The 23,535-nt window shown below is 44.9% G+C and overlaps 1 protein-coding gene across 1 annotated transcript; it reads left to right on the forward strand.

Annotated features, from left to right (window-relative positions):
* Window positions 1-1,265: 1,265 nt before the first annotated feature.
* On the forward strand, window positions 1,266-2,523 carry LOC109944309 (photosystem I assembly protein Ycf3-like). The gene is made up of 3 exons (XM_020549023.3): window positions 1,266-1,606; window positions 1,798-1,807; window positions 2,322-2,523. Exons 1-3 carry the CDS (start codon window positions 1,361-1,363, stop codon window positions 2,474-2,476), a joined length of 411 nt encoding a protein of 136 aa, XP_020404612.1. The 5' UTR covers window positions 1,266-1,360; the 3' UTR covers window positions 2,477-2,523.
* The last annotated feature ends 21,012 nt before the right edge of the window (window positions 2,524-23,535 follow it).

Raw genomic sequence — 23,535 nt, forward strand, 5'->3', positions numbered from 1 at the left:
TGGCTCTATTGGATTGGATGGAAAAATTCCTTTTCATCTAAGTGGAAGGATCCTGTATTTTTTTACTAGGAATTATGCTCCCTCGAAAAGTTTTTCTTTGGGGAAAACCAAAATAAAAAGAGAATGGAAGAATTCTTCTTATTCCATAAGAAAATAAAGGAACCCTAGAATTCCATTTGCATAAGGTACATTACGCCATACAATCTAAATATAAAAGGGGTATGGGGCAATTAATGACTTTGAAAACGCGAAATAGCTGATGAGGGAAGTTGTTGTTGAGAAATAGGAAAGTGGAATGAAATCCAGTCTTAGTCAAATATTTCATATCTCTTCTCTTCTTGTCCAAACAGAAGGAAAAGGAGGCAATTTGAGCTGAGCGGAAAATCCATATCTCTCTTATCCATTTAGAGCATATGGATCGATTTATAAGAATCGAATGTTTTGTTTTTATGTTATTTTGTGATAGAATGAAAAGAATTCTATATAGAATGGGTTGGGAATTATGCCTAGATCCCGTATAAATGGAAATTTCATTGATAAGACCTCCTCGATTGTAGCCAATATTTTATTGCAAATAATTCCGACAACCTCCGGGGAAAAAAGGGCATTTACTTATTATAGAGATGGTGCGATTTGACTCTTTTTTTAGCCCTACCTATATCTCATTCTTACGAGAAAGAGAGAGGGTTCGCATAGAGAGAACAAAATTAGTAAAGGAAACCCGCGCTTGGGGAAGGTGAGGTGAACTAACAATTCCTTCTGTCGTGTATCCTCGATTGATGTGGCCTCAGATGCTTCAATTGTAGATTTGAGTATTGAGCGAAAGGTTACACCTACAGGATAGGTTCTGTATTACAGGGCAATCCGACTCTACTAGTACCAATAGGCAGCATAGGGGAGAAAAGCACTACACCACGAAATAGGAATCAACAAGAGAAAAACTTTGTTAGAAATTAGCCCTTTCCTGATTGGTATAAGGGTTGGGAAGAATGGTTGGGATAACAAACAACCATCAGGTTTGTACTTTGGATACCCTTATAACCATCAAAGGTCGTTGAAGTGGCTAATTCCTCTAAATAGGAGGCATTGAGAACAAAGAAATTCTTGGAGCTATCGTTTTCCTCTAGCATTAATATAATTCATTGGTGTTAAGAAAAACCTCTTGGGGGAAGGTTGGCTAGAGATTTCTTGGAAAAATACCAGCCCCCTTCGGTCCATAATGAGATGGGACTAATTCGATTTTTATTCTATAGATTTTTTGCTTAGTACTATGTATAGAAGGGAGAAGCCGTATGAGATGAAAACCTCATGTACGGTTTTGGAACGGAGATTTTTTGAATAGAATGAACGACCGTAACGGATGTTGGCTCAATCCAAAGGAAATTATGTGGAAGCTTTGCAGAATTATTATGAAGCTACGCGACTAGAAATTGATCCCTATGATCGAAGTTATATACTATATAACATAGGCCTTATACACACAAGCAATGGAGAGCATACAAAGGCTTTGGAATATTATTTCCGGGCGCTAGAACGAAACCCCTTCTTACCGCAAGCTTTTAATAATATGGCCGTGATCTGTCATTACGTGCGACTATCTCCACTATAGAAAGAAGAAAAAAAACAAAGGAGGAAATTTTCTAGTGAATACTAGAAAAGAGGGCTTTCTACATAGGGATCGTCAAAACAACGATTTTACCCTATCAGCTGTAGGAAGGAAGGACACTTCACGAGAATCAAAATAGGAAGAAAGTAGAGCCTATACTACTATTCTATGGATAAAGCTGAAATTGATAGAGAAAACACCGTAAAGATCAATTAGTGAGCGACTGGGTCGATACAACTAAAAAACTGCTTCATTATACCACGATATGGGACAAAATTTAGGAATCCGCTTATGTAATAAAGCCGATCCACTAAGGGATTAAGCAGCGGTGTAGTATCAGATCCCAAAGATAGTAAGTTCTTTTTTCTTTCTTATGGAAAAATGTCTTTTTCCAGGATTCTATAGAAATTTCATATATGAAAGAAACGAAACCGAGATAGTTACCTTTCAGAAAATTCGAACGAAGGATATAGGTCTATCTATGCTTCATTCTTCTGAAGGTGGGAGAAAAGATCAAACTGATTATTGATCAAAATTAGGGTTTGAAACTTAGGTAATTAACTTCTTCTGCTTAACCCAAGAAGAAATTGGATTGATTTTTGAGAAATCGAGTTCAGTTAAGATAGGGGAAATTAAGATAGCAATTTCTGAGCCGTATGAGGTAGGAAACTCTCAAGTACGGTTCTAGGGAAAGGAACTGCCTATTCCAACTGAGGAGAACAGGCCATTCTACAGGGCGATTCGGAAATTGCGGAAGCTTGGTTTGATCAAGCTGCTGAGTATTGGAAACAAGCTATAGCGCTTACTCCAGGAAATTATATTGAAGCACAGAACTGGTTAAAGATTACGAAGCGCTTTGAATTTGAATAAGACCACTCTCCATTTTCATAAAAAGGGTGGTTTTGTTGAAAATCAAATCAAGAATTTCATTATATCCCTTTCGTATGACATATGTAGCACTTAACCCTTGCATATGTCAACCCGCCACCTGGGTTCTTAAGACTAGATCAGGTTCACGCCAACCGAGAGCACAGATACACCACCTTCCAGCCTCTTGCCACGGAGGGTACACGCTACTCTTGCCACCGCTCCACGCCCATTGCGTGTTATCTTATTCTGGCCTTAGTCTGCCCGAGGCAAGGCTTACCCATGACGAGGCATGTGACCAGTTAAAGGGTCCTCGATCAGCACGCCTACATACGCATTCAATCCTTAATCAACCTGGGTAGAACATCACCTGTTCCTAGCCCAAGTCTCGATTTAAGTACTTCCATCCTTAGAATTGTTTCTGTTCCTTAGGATGAAAAGAGCATTACAGAGAACTTTGCAGTAAGATCCTACCATTGCTCCCAATGAAAATAATCTTGCAGGTAGAAGCCATCCTTTCTCGAGCTAGGCTAAGAATAACCTCTATCCACAAGATCTAAGCAGGGCTAAGCATTTTTGTAAATCATGTTTTGATACTTCACCATAAGTACCTATATAGGTGTGGATAGCAAGGAAGGCAATGCATCAAAAGGTTCCAAGCAACTCCTATAAACTTAATGCACATTTCACTAGACTTAAAGTGTGCAAAAATTATTTAAAACATAAAGAAGGGGTTGCATGCACCGGGGCTTGCCTGGGTAACACTACGTTAGTGTTGTTAGACAATGTCCACTTGACGATCATCCTTGTCCTAGCACTTGATTAGGCAGGTCCGTTCATCAGCATCACCACGCGGAGTAGCCCGCGCTTGGGGTCGACTTGGTTCGTCTTCCGCATCACGTGATTAATTATCGTACCTGAATGGAATGCATTATGCACATGAATGCATATAGACATGAATACCACGAGCCTAAATAGTGCTACGCGATAGCGAATTTAAACATCTAGTGGCGAGGCGTTGTACAATTTTGTACGGAATCACTAGCTAGTTATTAATATACGACTACACGCAATAATTACGCTTCTCGAACCTAACGCAAACATCACGAACAACAAACTATACACATGAAATACAATTAGCCTAATCACAACTTATCAGTTAATTAATTAAATTCTGAACTAATCCCTTGCCTTATAAATTATACTACATCTTTATAAATGATTAAAATATTTTATCATCACACATGCCTACCAAAATTCTACTCGGTCCACTAATTCAGCTAAGTGACCAGAATAGCGAAATAATTCGTCATAGCTGAATCTGGCTCGATAATCGCAAGAACTGCGAAGTCGACGAGAGTTTCGTGACTCACGCAATTTATCGAGCACCTTAATGAGTATCGCACTAGAACATTAATTTATTCAACGATCGAACTATTCTGAATAATTTATCAGCTTACCGTTTCAGCAGCTGACTCGAAGCCGCAAGATCGATAGCGATTTTCCGATCCAAGCAATTTGTCGAACACTTGGGGAATATCGTGCTGCTAGCCTCGTCTTCACCCGATTCTTGGGATTTCTTGATGACACACGGATCGACGACGATCAGGAGGGTGACATATATAGAGCTGTATTCGCGACGCGATGACGAACGACGCTAACCGGCGGAATCGACGACGCAATTGGGAATTAAAACCGAGCGAGCCGAGAGGGCACACAGGCGAGCAGGAAACCACGCGAGTACAAGATATGGAAAATGACGGACTCGACAACACGCGAAGCGACGACGGTCGAATCGGCAATAAAGCGTTAGCGAATTCGATAAACACGACCTCAGTCGCGTGCTGACGCGGTTAAGATAATTGTGGCTAGCAAGTTTGCGACAGAGGCGATGATGGCATGACACAACAAACTGAAACAGGGATACGATAACATGGGGCTCGATTCAACGCGGGAGCTCGACGCGGAAACTTGACACGCTATGGCGAGCAGAGAACTTCGCGCGCGCCCTAGAAGAGTTCGACACGCGCAGTAGGGGCGAGCAGCAGGCGCCGAGCTGCGCGCAGGCACGCGACGGCCACGGCAAGGAAGCTCCGCAAGCTGGGCAACTACGCGTCCGTCAAGCAGAGCAGGGCAGTCGTGCCATGGGAAAAAAAAGCAGCGCGCGCCTAGGGAAGCAGACTCCGGCAAATCCCAGGGCGCGGCCATGGGAGACTCGGTAGGGGCATGACCGAGCAAAAATGGAGCTCGGCAAACTCCATGGGCGAGCAGAGCGCAGGGCGCTCCGGCCAGGCGAGCAGGGAGAGTACGCTATGACTGGAAACTTGGGGAATAAATAAAAACGCGGCGTGCAGAGAGAAGCGACTGCCAGACGCCATAGGAGACAGGGCGCGATCCGAGCTCCACGACGCACAGGAAGATGAAGAAAAACGGCTCGGCTGGGAGATCCGGCGAGGTACTGCCGGGAGGAGCTCGCGGCTGGCCACAGAAATCCGGGCCAGAAGGCGCGGCAGAGGAGGAGAAATCCGCGCGCTAGGGAAACTCGACGGCTGAGCAGAAGGGCTGGAGGGAAAGGGAGGGAGGAGCGCTGGCGAGGAGATGTGCTCGGCGCGGCGGCCATGGAGGAGAGCAGGGGGATGGGCGCGCCGTCATGGGAGAGCGCCCGAGAGCTGCGCGGTCCGAGCACCATGGGACGAGCGGAGTTCGGGGAGGAGCTCGACTGCGGTGCGTGCGCAGGGAGTTGGGATCGGCAGGGAAGGAAGAAGCCGCGACGGGCAGTGAACCTTGGCCGGGCGCAGAAGGATGCGCCATGCGAGCACCGCGCGCAGACCAAGGAGAAACAGGGGACGCGCCATAGCTGAGAGATGAGCTCGGCTGGGAGCTACGCGCGGCCGGGAGGAGGAAGAAGCAGAGCGCGCGCCGGAGGAGCAGAGGAGATGGACGCGCGCGCACAGAAGCTGGAGCAGAAGCACCACGCAAGGGAGAAGCTTGGCTGGAGATTGAAGAAGAGGCTCCATGCGTATAAAAAGGAAAGCAGGGGCGGCAGAAAAATCCCAGGCAGGGGCGGCTGGGCGGCGTAGGGATAGGAACGGTAGTTTTTTTATTTTATTTTATTTTTCTTTTTTTACAGAATCCTAGATATTTTTGAATTGTGATTTTTAGCGACGATTAAAGCGTCGACGCGTAACACGGCAAACGGCTATACACTCTATTTTCTGAATCACGAAACGGAAAATCAGAGAAATAACAGCATAGACGGTTCTGTTCGAATTTCGTTGGGTAATTTTTGTGACTATTCCGGTCACGATGTAAACGGACCAATTTGCAACGAGTTTGGCTTCGATATTTTAATCTACTCTGCGTGATTGGCCGAAACCAGAGCCGCTAATGTATACGCGATTTCGTCGCCAAAACAGCGTGCCGAAGAATAAATTGAATTATATCCTTGCACACGGTTTCACTCAGACGACGCACGATTCAGATTATTTTGCACCGAGTATTTTATTCGTCGAGTTCAAATTAATCTGTCCGGGATAAAAAGGCGTAGAAAGAGGTCGAGCTTCTGAATTCGGATTCGCGCGGCAATGAATTTTAATTAATTATCGGACGCACCGATTTTCGGATCGACGATGTTCCGAACATCCCGAGAATTTAGGAAGAGCCCGGATAAATAGAAGTAAAAATGATGTCGCACTCGCGACAAATGGAACAGATGCGATATTAAAATCGCAATAGGCGAAAATAATTAGACCTTAGCGTCCGTCTTATTCACTGATATCATGTGCTTAAATCCGTACTCGTTGTCGAGCGGAATATAAACACCTGGGATGTTACAATTCAATTTATCAATCTTAGCATTTAAACTAGCATTTTCATTTCTAAGATTGCTAATTGAATCATGGCACATGCTAAGCTCCTTAGTCAAATTTTAACATTTTTCAACTTCCTGAGCATAAGCATTTTTTACTTTAACATGTTTTTTGTTTTCTTTAATAAGGAATTCCTCTTAGCTATCCAAGAGTTCATCCTTCTCATGAATGACTCCTATCAATTCATTTAATTTTTCCTTTTGTTGCATGTTGAGGTTGGCAAAAAGAGTAAGCAAATCATATTCATCTTCACTAGAACTACCCTCATCACTAGATGTAGTATACTTATGGGTGGTTCTAGATTGTACCTTCTTCTTTTTGCCGTCCTTTGCCATGAAGCACTTGTGGCCGACGCTGGGGAAGAGAAGGCCTTTGTTGATGGCAATGTTGGTGGCATCCTCGTCGGAGGAGGAGGAGTCGGTGGAGCTCTCATCGGAGTCCCCATTCCCGACACACGTGGGCATCGCCGCTCTTCTTCTTGTAGTACTTCTTCTATTCCTTCTTCGTCCCCTTCTTGTCGTTGTCCCTGTCACTATCACTAGACATTGGATATTTAGCGATAAAATGATCGGGCTTACCACATTTGTAGCACACCCTTTTGGAGCGGGGTTTGTAATCCTTCCGCCTCCTTTGCTTGAGGATTTGGCGAAAGCTCTTGATGATGAGCGTCATCTCCTCATTGTCGAGCTTGGAGGCGTCGATGGGGAGCCTACTTGATGTAGATTCCTCTTTCTTTTCTTCCATCGCTTTGAATGCGACGGGTTGCACCTCGGGTGTGGAGGTGGCGCCTTGCTCCAAGTTGACGATATGTTTGGAGTCTTTGATCATTAACTCAAAGCTCACAAACTTTCCTATCACTTCCTCGGGAGACATTAATTTGTATCTAGGATCCCCATGAAATAATTGTACTTGAGTAGGATTGCGAAAAACAAGGGATCTTAGAATAACCTTGACCATCTCATGGTCATCCCATTTTGTGCTCCCGAGGTTGCGCACTTGATTCACCAAGGTCTTGAGCCGGTTGTACATTGCTTGTGGCTCCTCTCCTTGGTTGAGAACGAATCGATCGAGCTCCCCCTCGATCGTCTCCTGCTTGGTGATCTTGGTCACCTCATCTCCTTCGTGTGTGGTCTTTAGGACGTCCCAAATCTCCTTGGCACTCTTTAACCCTTGCACCTTATTATACTCCTCTTGACATAAAGAGGCAAGGAGTATAGTAGTTGCTTGGGAGTTAAAGTGTTGTATTTAGGCGACCTCGTCTGAGTCGTAGCCCTCGTCCCCTACGGTAGGTACCTGCGCTCCAAATTCAACAATGTCCCAAATGCTTGCGTGGAGTGAGGTTAGATGATACTTCATTTTATCACTCCACATACAATAATCCTCACCATCACTTCGAGTTGTTAGACTCTAATGAAGCACCGGGCCCCGATACCAATTGAAAGTCGCCTAGAGGGGGTGAATAGGCGGAATCTGAAAATTATAAACTTAAGCACACACTACAAGCCGGGGTTAGCGTTAGAAATGAATCCGAGTTCGAAAGAGAGGGAAAACAAATCAACCAAGAAATAAAGCGGATGAACACGGTGATTTGTTTTACCGAGGTTCGGTTCTAAAGAACCTAGTCCCCGTTGAGGTGGTCACAAAGACCGGGTCTCTTTCAACCCTTTCCCTCTCTCAAACGGTCACTTAGACCGAGTGAGCCTTTTCCTTAATCTCTCGGGTCACTTAGGCCCCGCAAGGACCACCACACACTTAGGTGTCTCTTGCTTCGATTACAAATCACTTGAGAAAAGAAATGAGAAAGGAAGAAGGCAATCCAAGAGGCAAGAGCTCAAAGAACACAAAATCTCTCTCTCACAAGTCACTAAGTGCTTGAGTTGAATTTGGGACTTGGAGAGGCTTTGATCTTTTGAATTGTATCTAGGAGTGAATGATAGAGCCCTTATATTGAATGTGACACTCAAAATTCTTGGATGCTTGGAGTGGTGGTGGTTGGGGTATTTATAGCCCTCAACCACCAAAAAACCGTTGGGGCAGGCCGCTGTCGATGGGCGCACCGGACAGTCCGGTGCGCCACCAGACACTATCCGGTGTGCCAGCCACGTCACCCAACCGTTAGGGTTCTAGAGCAGTTGACCGTTGGAGGCTTTGTCCTCTAGTGGCATCGGACAGTCCGGTGCCGCACCGGACAGGCATTGTTCAGTGTCCGGTGCGCCTCTGACCTCTGTTCTGACTTCTGCCACGCACTGTAACGTTGTCAGGGGCACTGTTGCAGTCGACCGTTGCGCTGGTGATGGCGTCCAAGCAATAGCGAGATGGGCACGCAGACGATCAGCTTCTATTTTATTGCTGCGGAGAGGCGGTTGGGACGTCAGTAGGCACCGGCGGAGCTGCGGTCAATGGCGGCGATTCTGTTACACCCCAGCGTATGGATCGGAGAGGCCGGTAATGACATGTGGGCCCCGGCTGACAGTCGCGACCCGGATCCGCGCCCAACGGTGTATAAGTGAAAGGGAAATGTGCCCTTGGGCCATTTCTAAGTATTTTGGTGATTAAGTGTCCAACACAAATGATTATGTGTTAATCTATGCCAAATGGTAGACAAAGTGCAATTTAATACAAAGGTATGATTCTAGACTTAGTACATTGGTTTTTGTGTACTAACATATTTGTCTAAGTGCTAGAATCAGAGAAAAAGACAAATGAAAAAGACTTGGCTCGAGCAGCCAAGACTCTGCTCAGTCCGGGTGCACCGGACAGTGTCCGGCGAGGCATGCTGACGCTGGTCAACTGGCCGCTCTCGAGAACTCAACGGCGGTGTACCAGAGCCGTTCTCTTCAAGAAAGGGACTAATCGCCCGAAGAGATGGATCCTAAGGGAAAGGGGATGGTGGTCAACGACAATGAGAAGGAGTCCATCTTCAACGAGCCAAGGGACGACAAAGTCAATGACTCCGGCTCGAGTCAAAAGAAGAAAGACGGAAAGAAGAAGAGGTGCATCAAGAAGGTTGTCTACTACGACAGCGACGAACCTTCCTCTTCTCAAAAGGACGACGAATACGAAGAGAAAAAGAAAACGGTTAACTCGAACTTTTCTTTTGATTATTCTCGTATTCCGCATAATTCAAATGCTCATTTGCTTTCCATTCCACTTGGTAAACCCCCACACTTTGATGGAGAGGACTACGGATTTTGGAGTCACAAAATGCGTAGCCACTTGTTTTCTCTTCATCCAAGTATATGGGAGATAGTAGAAAATGGGATGCAATTTGATAGTTCAGATAACTCCATGTTTATTAATGAACAGATCCATAAAAATGCACAAGCTACTACTATTCTTTTAGCATCCTTGTGCAGGGAAGAATATAATAAGGTGAGCGGATTGGATAACGCCAAGCAGATCTAGGACACCCTCAAGATCTCGCATGAGGGGAACGACGTCACCATGCTCACCAAGATGGAGTTAGTGATAGTCGCCTAGAGGGGGGGGTGAATAGGGCGAAACTGAAGTTTACAAATATAAACACAACTACAAGCCGGGTTAGCGTTAGAAATATAAACGAGTCCGCGAGAGAGGGTGCAAAACAAATCGTAAGCAAATAAATAGTGTGACACACGGATTTGTTTTACCGAGGTTCGGTTCTCGCAAACCTACTCCCCGTTGAGGAGGCCACAAAGGCCGGGTCTCTTTCAACCCTTCCCTCTCTCAAACGGTCCCTCGGACCGAGTGAGCTTCTCTTCTCAAATCAAAGCTGGGAACAAAACTTCCCCGCAAGGGCCACCACACAATTGGTGCCTCTTGCCTTGATTACAATGGAGTTTTGATCACAAGAACAAGTGAGAAAGAAAAGAAGCAATCCAAGCGCAAGAGCTCAAATGAACACGGCAAATCACTCTCACTAGTCACTAGGGTTTTGTGTGGAATTGGAGAGGATTTGATCTTTTTGAATGTGTCTAGAATTGAATGCCTAGCTCTTGTAAGTGGTTGAGAAGTGGGAAAACTTGGATGCAATGAATGGTGGGGTGGTTGGGGTATTTATAGCCCCAACCACCAAAAGTGGCCGTTGGGAGGCTGTCTGCTCGATGGCGCACCGGACAGTCCGGTGCACACCAGACAGTCCGGTGCCCCCTGCCACGTCATCACTGCCGTTGGATTCTGACCGTTGGAGCTTCTGACTTGTGGGCCCGCCTGGGTGTCCGGTGCACACCGGACAGGTACTGTTTCTTGTCCGGTGTGCCAGTATGGGCACTCCTGCCATCTGCGCGCGCAGAGCGCGCATTTAATGCGCGGCAGAGAGCCGTTGGCGCGGAGATAGCCGTTGCTCCGGAGTCGCACCGGACAGTCCGGTGCACACCGGACAGTCCGGTGAATTATAGCGGACTAGCCGTTGGAGTTTCCCAAAGCTGGCGAGTTCCTGAGGCCGACCACCCTTGGCGCACCGGACACTGTCCGGTGTACACCGGACAGTCCGGTGAATTATAGCGCGAGTGCCTCTGGAAATTCCCGAAGGTAGCGAGTTGGAGTCTGAGTCCCCCTGGTGCACCGGACATGTCCGGTGGCGCACCGGACAGTCCGGTGCGCCAGACCAGGGGTGCCTTCGGTTGCCCCTTTGCTCCTTTGTTGAATCCAAAACTTGGTCTTTTTATTGGCTGAGTGTAAACCTTTTACACCTGTATACTCTATACACTTGGGCAAACTAGTTAGTCCAAAGATTTGTGTTGGGCAATTCAACCACCAAAATTATATAGGAACTAGGTGTAAGCCTAATTCCCTTTCAATCTCCCCCTTTTTGGTGATTGATGCCAACACAAACCAAAGCAAATATAGAAGTGCATAATTGAACTAGTTTGCATAATATGAGTGTAAAGGTTGCTTGGAATTGAGCCAATATAAATACTTATAAGATATGCATGGATTGTTTCTTCATTTTTAACATTTTGGACCACGCTTGCACCACATGTTTTGTTTTTGCAAATTCTTTTGTAAGTCTATTTCAAAATTCTTTTGCAAATAGTCAAAGGTAAATGAATAAGAGTTTGCAAAGCATCTTCAAGATTTGAAATTTTCTCCCCCTGTTTCAAATGCTTTTCCTTTGACTAAACAAAACTCCTCCTGAAGGAGATCCACCTCTTAGAGTTCAAGAGGGTTTTGATATATTTTGAAATACTACTTTCTCCCCCTTCTTGAACATAATAGGATACTATTTGATAAATACTCTTGGAAAACACTAAGTTTTTTTGAAATTGGTGGTGGTGCGGTCCTTTTGCTTTGGGCTCATACTCTCTCCCCTTTGGCATGAATCGCCAAAAACGGAATCATTAGAGCCCTCGAAGTGCTATCTTCCTCTTTGGTCATAAATAAATGGGTTAAGATTATACCAAAGGAGAAGTCCTTTTCTTTGATGCTCATTTCTCCCCAAAGAATAGAGAGTTGCTTGGAGTGATGGCGAAGTATGAGTTACGGAGTGGAAGCCTTTGTCTTCGCCGAAGACTCCAATTCCCTTTCAATGTACCTATGACTTGGTTTAAAATAGACTTGAAAACACATTAGTCATAGCATATGAAAGAGACATGATCAAAGGTATATTTATGAGCTATGTGTGCAAGCTAGCAAAAGAAATTTCTAGAATCAAGAATATTGAGCTCATGCCTAAGTCTGGTAAAAGATTGTTCATCAAGTGGCTTGGTAAAGATATCGGCTAATTGATCTTTAGTATTAATGTAAGAAATCTCGATATCTCCCTTTTGTTGGTGATCCCTAAGAAAATGATACCGAATGGCTATGTGCTTAGTGCGGCTGTGCTCGACGGGATTGTCGGCCATTTTGATTGCACTCTCATTATCACATAGCAAAGGGACTTTGGTTAATTTGTAACCGTAGTCCCGCAGGGTTTGCCTCATCCAAAGCAATTGCGCGCAACAATGTCCTGCGGCAATGTACTCGGCTTCGGCGGTGGAAAGAGCGACCGAATTTTGCTTCTTTGAAGCCCAAGACACCAAGGATCTTCCCAAGAACTGGCAAGTCCCCGATGTGCTCTTCCTATTAATCTTACACCCCGCCCAGTCGGCATCCGAATAACCAATTAAATCAAATGTGGATCCCCGAGGGTACCAAAGCCCAAACTTAGGTGTATAAGCCAAATATCTCAAGATTCGTTTTACGGCCGTAAGGTGGGATTCCTTAGGGTCGGATTGGAATCTTGCACACATGCAAACGGAAAGCATAATGTCCGGTCGAGATGCACATAAATAAAGCAATGAACCAATCATCGACCGGTATACCTTTTGATCCACGGACTTACCTCCCGTGTCGAGGTCGAGATGCCCATTGGTTCCCATGGGTGTCTTGATGGGCTTGGCATCCTTCATTCCAAACTTGCTTAGGATGTCTTGAGTGTACTTCGTTTGGCTAATGAAGGTGCCCTCTTGGAGTTGCTTTACTTGGAATCCTAAGAAATACTTCAACTCCCCCATCATAGACATCTCGAATTTCTGTGTCATAATCCTACTAAACTCTTCACATGTAGACTCGTTAGTAGACCCAAATATAATATCATCAACATAAATTTGGCATACAAACAAGTCATTTTCAAGAGTTTTAGTAAAGAGTGTAGGATCGGCCTTGCCGACTTTGAAGCCATTAGCAATAAGGAAATCTCTAAGGCATTCATACCATGCTCTTGGGGCTTGCTTGAGCCCATAAAGCGCCTTAGAGAGCCTATAGACATGGTTAGGGTACTCACTATCTTCAAAGCCGGGAGGTTGCTCAACATAGACCTCTTCCTTGATTGGTCCATTGAGGAAGGCACTTTTCACGTCCATTTGATAAAGCTTAAAGCCATGGTAAGTAGCATAGGCTAATAATATGTGAATTGACTCAAGCCTAGCTACGGGTGCATAGGTTTCACCGAAATCCAAACCTTCGACTTGGGAGTATCCCTTGGCCACAAGTCGTGCTTTGTTCCTTGTCACCACACCATGCTCATCTTGCTTGTTGCGGAAGACCCATTTGGTTCCTACAACATTTTGGTTAGGACGTGGAACCAAATGCCATACCTCATTTCTAGTGAAGTTGTTGAGCTCCTCTTGCATCGCCACCACCCAATCCGAATCTTGGAGAGCTTCCTCTATCCTGTGTGGCTCAATAGAGGAAACAAAAGAGTAATGTTCACAAAAATGAGCAACCCGAGATCTAGTAGTTACCCCCTTATGAATGTCGCCGAGGATGGTGTCGACGGGGTGATCTCGTTGGATTGCTTGGTGGACTCTTGGGTGTGGCGGTCTTTGCTCTTCATCCTCCTTGTCTTGATCATTTGCATCTCCCCCTTGATCATTGCCGTCACCTTGAGGTGGCTCATTTGCTTGATCTTGTACTTCATCAACTTGAGCTTCATTCTCATTTTGAGTTGGTGGAGATGCTGGCGTGGAGGAGGATGGTTGATCTTGTGCATGTGGAGGCTCTTCGGATTCCTTAGGACACACATCCCCAATGGACATGTTCCTTAGTGCTATGCATGGAGCCTGTTCTTCACCTGTCTCATCAAGATCAACTTGCTCTACTTGAGAGCCGTTAGTCTCATCAAACACAACGTCACAAGAAACTTCAACAAGTCCTGAGGACTTGTTAAAGACTCTATATGCCCTTGTGTTTGAGTCATATCCTAGTAAAAAGCCTTCTACAGTTTTAGGTGCAAACTTAGATTTTCTACCTCTCTTAACAAGAATAAAGCATTTGCTACCAAAAACTCTAAAATATGAAACATTTGGCTTTTTACCGGTTAGGAGTTCATAGGATGTCTTCTTGAGGATTCGGTGAAGATATAACCGGTTGATGGCGTAGCAAGCGGTGTTGACCGCCTCGGCCCAAAACCGGTCCGGTGTCTTGTACTCATCAAGCATGGTTCTTGCCATGTCCAATAGAGTTCGATTCTTCCTCTCCACTACACCATTTTGTTGTGGAGTGTAGGGAGAAGAGAACTCATGCTTGATGCCCTCCTCCTCAAGAAAACCTTCAATTTGAGAGTTCTTGAACTCCGTCCCGTTGTCGCTTCTTATTTTCTTGATCCTTAAGCCGAACTCATTTTGAGCCCGTCTCAAGAATCCCTTTAAGGTCTCTTGGGTTTGAGATTTTTCCTGTAAAAAGAATACCCAAGTGAAGCGAGAATAATCATCCACTATTACAAGACAATACTTACTCCCGCCGATGCTTATGTAAGCAATCGGGCCGAATAGATCCATGTGGAGTAGCTCAAGCGGCCTGTCGGTCGTCATGATGTTCTTGTGTGGATGATGGGTTCCAACTTGCTTTCCCGCCTGGCATGCGCTACAAACCCTGTCTTTCTCAAAATGAACATTTGTTAATCCTAAAATGTGTTCTCCCTTTAGAAGCTTGTGAAGATTCTTCATCCCAACATGGGCTAGTCGGCAGTGCCACAGCCAACCCATGTTAGTCTTAGCAATTAAGCAAGTGTCGAGTTCAGCTCTATCAAAATCTACCAAGTATAGCTGACCCTCTAACACTCCCTTAAATGCTATTGAATCATCACTTCTTCTAAAGACAGTGACACCTACATCAGTGAATAGACAGTTGTAGCCCCTTTGACATAATTGGGATACGGAAAGCAAATTGTAATCTAAAGAATCTACAAGAAAAACATTGGAAATAGTATGGTCAGGTGATATAGCAATTTTACCCAATCCTTTGACCAAACCTTGATTTCCATCCCCGAATGTGATAGCTCGTTGGGGATCTTGATTTTTCTCATATGAGGAGAACATCCTTTTCTCCCCGGTCATGTGGTTTGTGCATCCGCTGTCGAGTATCCAACTTGAGCCCCCGGATGCATAAGCCTACAAAACAAGTTTAGTTCTTGACTTTAGGTACCCAAACTGTTTTGGGTCCTTTGGCATTAGACACAAGAACTTTGGGTACCCAAACACAAGTCTTTGACCCCTTGTGTTTGCCCCCAACAAACTTGGCAACGACCTTGCCGGATTTGTTAGTCAAAACATAGGATGCATCAAAAGTTTTAAATGAAATAGCATGATCATTTGATGCATTAGGAGTTTTCTTTCTAGGCAATTTAGCATGGGTTGTTTGCCTAGAGCTAGATGTCTCACCCTTATACATAAAAGCATGATTAGGGCCAGAGTGAGACTTCCTAGAATGAATTTTCCTAATTTTGCTCTCGGGATAACCGGCAGGGTATAAAATGTAACCCTCGTTATCCTGAGGCATGGGAGCCTTGCCCTTAACAAAGTTAGATAAGTTCTTTGGAGGGGCATTAAGTTTGACATTGTCTCCCCTTTGGAAGCCAATGCCATCCTTGATGCCAGGGCGTCTCCCATTATAAAGCATGCTACGAGCAAATTTAAATTTCTCATTTTCTAAGTTGTGCTCGGCAATTTTAGCATCTAGTTTTGCTATATGATCATTTTGTTGTTTAATTAAAGCCATATGATCATGAATAGCATCAATATCAACATTTCTACATCTAGTACAAATAGTGACATGCTCAATGGTAGATGTTGATGGTTTGCAAGAATTAAGTTCAACAATCTTAGCACGAAGTATATCATTCTTATCTCTAAGATCGGCAATTGTAACTTTGCAAACATCAAAATCTTTAGCCTTAGCAATCAAATTTTCATTCTCTAATCTAAGGCTAGCAAGAGAAATGTTTAATTCTTCAATCCTAGCAAGCAAATCATCATTATTATCTCTAGAATTGGGAATTAAAACATTACAAACATGAGAATCAACCTTAGCATTTAAACTAGCATTTTCATTTCTAAGGTTGTCAATCATCTCACGGCAAGTGCTTAGCTCACTAGACAATTTTTCACATTTTTCAACTTGTAGAGCGTAAGCATTTTTAACCTTAACATGTTTCTTATTTTCCTTGATTAGGAAGTCCTCTTGGGAGTCCAAGAGATCATCCTTTTCATGGATGGCACTAATTAGCTCATTTAATTTTTCTTTTTGTTCCATGTTGAGATTGGCAAAAAGGATACGCAAATTATCTTCCTCACCACTAGCATTATCATCACTAGACGATTCATATTTAGTGGAGGAGTTGGATTTAACCTTCTTCCTTTTGCCGTCCTTTGCCATGAGGCACTTGTGGCCGACGTTGGGGAAGAGGAGTCCCTTGGTGACGGCGATGTTGGCGGCGTCCTCGTCGTCGGAGGAGTCGCTAGAGCTTTCGTCGGAGTCCCACTCCCGACAAACATGGGCATCGCCGCCCTTCTTCTTGTAGTACCTCTTCTTCTCCTTTCTTCTCCCCTTCTTGTCGTCGCCCCTGTCACTATCACTTGATAATGGACATTTAGCAATAAAGTGACCGGGCTTACCACATTTGTAGCAAACCTTCTTGGAGCGGGACTTGTAGTCTTTCCCTCTCCTTTGCTTGAGGATTTGGCGGAAGCTCTTGATGACGAGTGCCATTTCCTCATTGTCGAGCTTGGAGGCGTCTATTGGTTGTCGACTTGGTGTAGCCTCCTCCTTCCTCTCCTCCGTTGCTTTGAATGCAACGGGTTGAGCTTCGGATGTGGTGGCATCATCAAGCTCGTTGATCTTCCTTGAGCCTTCGATCATGCACTCAAAACTCACAAAATTCCCGATAACTTCCTCGGGGGTCATTTTAGTATATCTAGGATTACCACGGATTAATTGAACTTGAGTAGGGTTAAGGAAAATAAGAGATCTTAGAATAACCTTAACCATCTCGTGGTCATCCCACTTTACGCTCCCGAGGTTACGCACTTGATTCACCAAGGTCTTGAGCCGGTTGTACATGTGTTGTGGCTCCTCCCCTTTGCGAAGCCGGAACCGACCGAGCTCCCCCTCGATCGTTTCCCGCTTGGTGATCTTGGTGAGCTCGTCTCCCTCGTGCGCGGTTTTGAGCACATCCCAAATCTCCTTAGCGCTCTTCAACCCTTGTACTTTGTTATACTCCTCTCTACTTAGAGAGGCGAGGAGTATTGTTGTTGCTTGAGAGTTGAAGTGCTCGATTTGGGCCACCTCATCCTCATCATAGTTCTCATCCCCTACCGACGGTACCTGTGCACCAAACTCAACAACATCCCATATACTTTTGTGGAGCGAGGTTAGATGAAATCGCATTAAATCGCTCCACCTAGCGTAATCTTCACCATCAAAAGTTGGTGGTTTGCCTAACGGGACGGAAAGTAAAGGTGTATGTTTGGAAATGCGAGGGTAGTGTAGGGGGATCTTACTATACTTCTTGCGCTCTTGGCGCTTAGAAGTGACGGAGGGCGCATCGGAGTCGGAGGTCGATGTTGATGAAGTGTCGGTCTCGTAGTAGACCACTTTCCTCATCCTCTTGTGCTTGTCGCCTTTCCGATGCGGCTTGTGGGAAGAAGATTTCTCCTTCTTCTCTTTGTGGTGAGAAGAGGAAGACTTTTTCTCCTTCCGTTTGGAGGAGTCCTTCTTCTTCTCCTTCCTCTTGGTGCGGGACTCTTCCGATGAAGTGCTCCCGTGGCTTGTAGTGGGCTTTTCGCTGGTCTCCATCTCCTTCTTGGCGTGATCTCCCGACATCACTTCGAGCGGTTAGGCTCTAATGAAGCACCGGGCTTTGATACCAATTGATAGTCGCCTAGAGGGGGGGTGAATAGGGCGAAACTGAAGTTTACAAATATAAACACAACTACAAGCCGGGTTAGCGTTAGAAATATAAACGAGTCCGCGAGAGAGGGTGCAAAACAAATCGTAAGCAAATAAATAGTGTGACACACGGATTTGTTTTACCGAGGTTCGGTTCTCGCAAACCTACTCCCCGTTGAGGAGGCCACAAAGGCCGGGTCTCTTTCAACCCTTCCCTCTCTCAAACGGTCTCTCGGACCGAGTGAGCTTCTCTTCTCAAATCAAAGCTAGGAACAAAACTTCCCCGCAAGGGCCACCACACAATTGGTGCCTCTTGCCTTGATTACAATGGAGTTTTGATCACAAGAACAAGTGAGAAAGAAAAGAAGCAATCCAAGCGCAAGAGCTCAAATGAACACGGCAAATCACTCTCACTAGTCACTAGGGTTTTGTGTGGAATTGGAGAGGATTTGATCTTTTTGAATGTGTCTAGAATTGAATGCCTAGCTCTTGTAAGTGGTTGAGAAGTGGGAAAACTTGGATGCAATGAATGGTGGGGTGGTTGGGGTATTTATAGCCCCAACCACCAAAAGTGGCCGTTGGGAGGCTGTCTGCTCGATGGCGCACCGGACAGTCCGGTGCACACCAGACAGTCTGGTGCCCCCTGCCACGTCATCACTGTCGTTGGATTCTGACCGTTGGAGCTTCTGACTTGTGGGCCCGCCTGGGTGTCCGGTGCACACCAGACAGGTACTGTTTCTTGTCCGGTGTGCCAGTATGGGCACTCCTGCCATCTGCGCGCGCAGAGCGCGCATTTAATGCGCGGCAGAGAACCGTTGGCGTGGAGATAGCCGTTGCTCCGGAGTCGCACCGGACAGTCCGGTGCACACCGGACAGTCCGGTGAATTATAGCGGACTAGCCGTTGGAGTTTCCCGAAGCTGGCGAGTTCCTGAGGCCGACCACCCTTGGCGCACCGGACACTGTCCGGTGTACACCGGACAGTCCGGTGAATTATAGCGCGAGTGCCTCTGGAAATTCCCGAAGGTAGCGAGTTGGAGTCTGAGTCCCCCTGGTGCACCGGACATGTCCGGTGGCGCACCGGACAGTCCGGTGCGCCAGACCAGGGGTGCCTTCGGTTGCCCCTTTGCTCCTTTGTTGAATCCAAAACTTGGTCTTTTTATTGGCTGAGTGTAAACCTTTTACACCTGTATACTCTATACACTTGGGCAAACTAGTTAGTCCAAAGATTTGTGTTGGGCAATTCAACCACCAAAATTATATAGGAACTAGGTGTAAGCCTAATTCCCTTTCAATCTCCCCCTTTTTGGTGATTGATGCCAACACAAACCAAAGCAAATATAGAAGTGCATAATTGAACTAGTTTGCATAATATGAGTGTAAAGGTTGCTTGGAATTGAGCCAATATAAATACTTATAAGATATGCATGGATTGTTTCTTCATTTTTAACATTTTGGACCACGCTTGCACCACATGTTTTGTTTTTGCAAATTCTTTTGTAAGTCTATTTCAAAATTCTTTTGCAAATAGTCAAAGGTAAATGAATAAGAGTTTGCAAAGCATCTTCAAGATTTGAAATTTTCTCCCCCTGTTTCAAATGTTTTTCCTTTGACTAAACAAAACTCCTCCTGAAGGAGATCCACCTCTTAGAGTTCAAGAGGGTTTTGATATATTTTGAAATACTACTTTCTCCCCCTTCTTGAACATAATAGGATACTATTTGATAAATACTCTTGGAAAACACTAAGTTTTTTTGAAATTGGTGGTGGTGCGGTCCTTTTGCTTTGGGCTCATACTCTCTCCCCTTTGGCATGAATCGCCAAAAACGGAATCATTAGAGCCCTCGAAGTGCTATCTTCCTCTTTGGTCATAAATAAATGGGTTAAGATTATACCAAAGGAGAAGTCCTTTTCTTTGATGCTCATTTCTCCCCAAAGAATAGAGAGTTGCTTGGAGTGATGGCGAAGTATGAGTTACGGAGTGGAAGCCTTTGTCTTCGCCGAAGACTCCAATTCCCTTTCAATGTACCTATGACTTGGTTTAAAATAGACTTGAAAACACATTAGTCATAGCATATGAAAGAGACATGATCAAAGGTACATTTATGAGCTATGTGTGCAAGCTAGCAAAAGAAATTTCTAGAATCAAGAATATTGAGCTCATGCCTAAGTCTGGTAAAAGATTGTTCATCAAGTGGCTTGGTAAAGATATCGGCTAATTGATCTTTAGTATTAATGTAAGAAATCTCGATATCTCCCTTTTGTTGGTGATCCCTAAGAAAATGATACCGAATGGCTATGTGCTTAGTGCAGCTGTGCTCGACGGGATTGTCGGCCATTTTGATTGCACTCTCATTATCACATAGCAAAGGGACTTTGGTTAATTTGTAACCGTAGTCCCGCAGGGTTTGCCTCATCCAAAGCAATTGTGCGCAACAATGTCCTGCGGCAATGTACTCGGCTTCGGCGGTGGAAAGAGCGACCGAATTTTGCTTCTTTGAAGCCCAAGACACCAAGGATCTTCCCAAGAACTGGCAAGTCCCCGATGTGCTCTTCCTATTAATCTTACACCCCGCCCAGTCGGCATCCGAATAACCAATTAAATCAAATGTGGATCCCCGAGGGTACCAAAGCCCAAACTTAGGTGTATAAGCCAAATATCTCAAGATTCGTTTTACGGCCGTAAGGTGGGATTCCTTAGGGTCGGATTGGAATCTTGCACACATGCAAACGGAAAGCATAATGTCTGGTCGAGATGCACATAAATAAAGCAATGAACCAATCATCGACCGGTATACCTTTTGATCCACGGACTTACCTCCCGTGTCGAGGTCGAGATGCCCATTGGTTCCCATGGGTGTCTTGATGGGCTTGGCATCCTTCATTCCAAACTTGCTTAGAATGTCTTGAGTGTACTTCGTTTGGCTAATGAAGGTGCCCTCTTGGAGTTGCTTTACTTGGAATCCTAAGAAATACTTCAACTCCCCCATCATAGACATCTCGAATTTCTGTGTCATAATCCTACTAAACTCTTCACATGTAGACTCGTTAGTAGACCCAAATATAATATCATCAACATAAATTTGGCATACAAACAAGTCATTTTCAAGAGTTTTAGTAAAGAGTGTAGGATCGGCCTTGCCGACTTTGAAGCCATTAGCAATAAGGAAATCTCTAAGGCATTCATACCATGCTCTTGGGGCTTGCTTGAGCCCATAAAGCGCCTTAGAGAGCCTATAGACATGGTTAGGGTACTCACTATCTTCAAAGCCGGGAGGTTGCTCAACATAGACCTCTTCCTTGATTGGTCCATTGAGGAAGGCACTTTTCACGTCCATTTGATAAAGCTTAAAGCCATGGTAAGTAGCATAGGCTAATAATATGTGAATTGACTCAAGCCTAGCTACGGGTGCATAGGTTTCACCGAAATCCAAACCTTCGACTTGGGAGTATCCCTTGGCCACAAGTCGTGCTTTGTTCCTTGTCACCACACCATGCTCATCTTGCTTGTTGCGGAAGACCCATTTGGTTCCTACAACATTTTGGTTAGGACGTGGAACCAAATGCCATACCTCATTTCTAGTGAAGTTGTTGAGCTCCTCTTGCATCGCCACCACCCAATCCGAATCTTGGAGAGCTTCCTCTATCCTGTGTGGCTCAATAGAGGAAACAAAAGAGTAATGTTCACAAAAATGAGCAACCCGAGATCTAGTAGTTACCCCCTTATGAATGTCGCCGAGGATGGTGTCGACGGGGTGATCTCGTTGGATTGCTTGGTGGACTCTTGGGTGTGGCGGTCTTTGCTCTTCATCCTCCTTGTCTTGATCATTTGCATCTCCCCCTTGATCATTGCCGTCACCTTGAGGTGGCTCATTTGCTTGATCTTGTACTTCATCAACTTGAGCTTCATTCTCATTTTGAGTTGGTGGAGATGCTGGCGTGGAGGAGGATGGTTGATCTTGTGCATGTGGAGGCTCTTCGGATTCCTTAGGACACACATCCCCAATGGACATGTTCCTTAGTGCTATGCATGGAGCCTGTTCTTCACCTGTCTCATCAAGATCAACTTGCTCTACTTGAGAGCCGTTAGTCTCATCAAACACAACGTCACAAGAAACTTCAACAAGTCCTGAGGACTTGTTAAAGACTCTATATGCCCTTGTGTTTGAGTCATATCCTAGTAAAAAGCCTTCTACAGTTTTAGGTGCAAACTTAGATTTTCTACCTCTCTTAACAAGAATAAAGCATTTGCTACCAAAAACTCTAAAATATGAAACATTTGGCTTTTTACCGGTTAGGAGTTCATAGGATGTCTTCTTGAGGATTCGGTGAAGATATAACCGGTTGATGGCGTAGCAAGCGGTGTTGACCGCCTCGGCCCAAAACCGGTCCGGTGTCTTGTACTCATCAAGCATGGTTCTTGCCATGTCCAATAGAGTTCGATTCTTCCTCTCCACTACACCATTTTGTTGTGGAGTGTAGGGAGAAGAGAACTCATGCTTGATGCCCTCCTCCTCAAGAAAACCTTCAATTTGAGAGTTCTTGAACTCCGTCCCGTTGTCGCTTCTTATTTTCTTGATCCTTAAGCCGAACTCATTTTGAGCCCGTCTCAAGAATCCCTTTAAGGTCTCTTGGGTTTGAGATTTTTCCTGTAAAAAGAATACCCAAGTGAAGCGAGAATAATCATCCACTATTACAAGACAATACTTACTCCCGCCGATGCTTATGTAAGCAATCGGGCCGAATAGATCCATGTGGAGTAGCTCAAGCGGCCTGTCGGTCGTCATGATGTTCTTGTGTGGATGATGGGTTCCAACTTGCTTTCCCGCCTGGCATGCGCTACAAACCCTGTCTTTCTCAAAATGAACATTTGTTAATCCTAAAATGTGTTCTCCCTTTAGAAGCTTGTGAAGATTCTTCATCCCAACATGGGCTAGTCGGCGGTGCCACAGCCAACCCATGTTAGTCTTAGCAATTAAGCAAGTGTCGAGTTCAGCTCTATCAAAATCTACCAAGTATAGCTGACCCTCTAACACTCCCTTAAATGCTATTGAATCATCACTTCTTCTAAAGACAGTGACACCTACATCAGTGAATAGACAGTTGTAGCCCCTTTGACATAATTGGGATACGGAAAGCAAATTGTAATCTAAAGAATCTACAAGAAAAACATTGGAAATAGTATGGTCAGGTGATATAGCAATTTTACCCAATCCTTTGACCAAACCTTGATTTCCATCCCCGAATGTGATAGCTCGTTGGGGATCTTGATTTTTCTCATATGAGGAGAACATCCTTTTCTCCCCGGTCATGTGGTTTGTGCATCCGCTGTCGAGTATCCAACTTGAGCCCCCGGATGCATAAGCCTACAAAACAAGTTTAGTTCTTGACTTTAGGTACCCAAACTGTTTTGGGTCCTTTGGCATTAGACACAAGAACTTTGGGTACCCAAACACAAGTCTTTGACCCCTTGTGTTTGCCCCCAACAAACTTGGCAACGACCTTGCCGGATTTGTTAGTCAAAACATAGGATGCATCAAAAGTTTTAAATGAAATAGCATGATCATTTG

Source organism: Zea mays, chromosome 2, assembly GCF_902167145.1.
Source record: "Zea mays cultivar B73 chromosome 2, Zm-B73-REFERENCE-NAM-5.0, whole genome shotgun sequence".
In the NCBI taxonomy this organism is placed as follows: Eukaryota; Viridiplantae; Streptophyta; class Magnoliopsida; order Poales; family Poaceae; genus Zea; species Zea mays.

Coding starts and splice junctions, on each gene's coding strand:
- LOC109944309 (XM_020549023.3), top strand. CDS start 1,361: ATGTTGGCTCAATCCAAAGGAAATTATGTGGAAGCTTTGCAGAATTAT.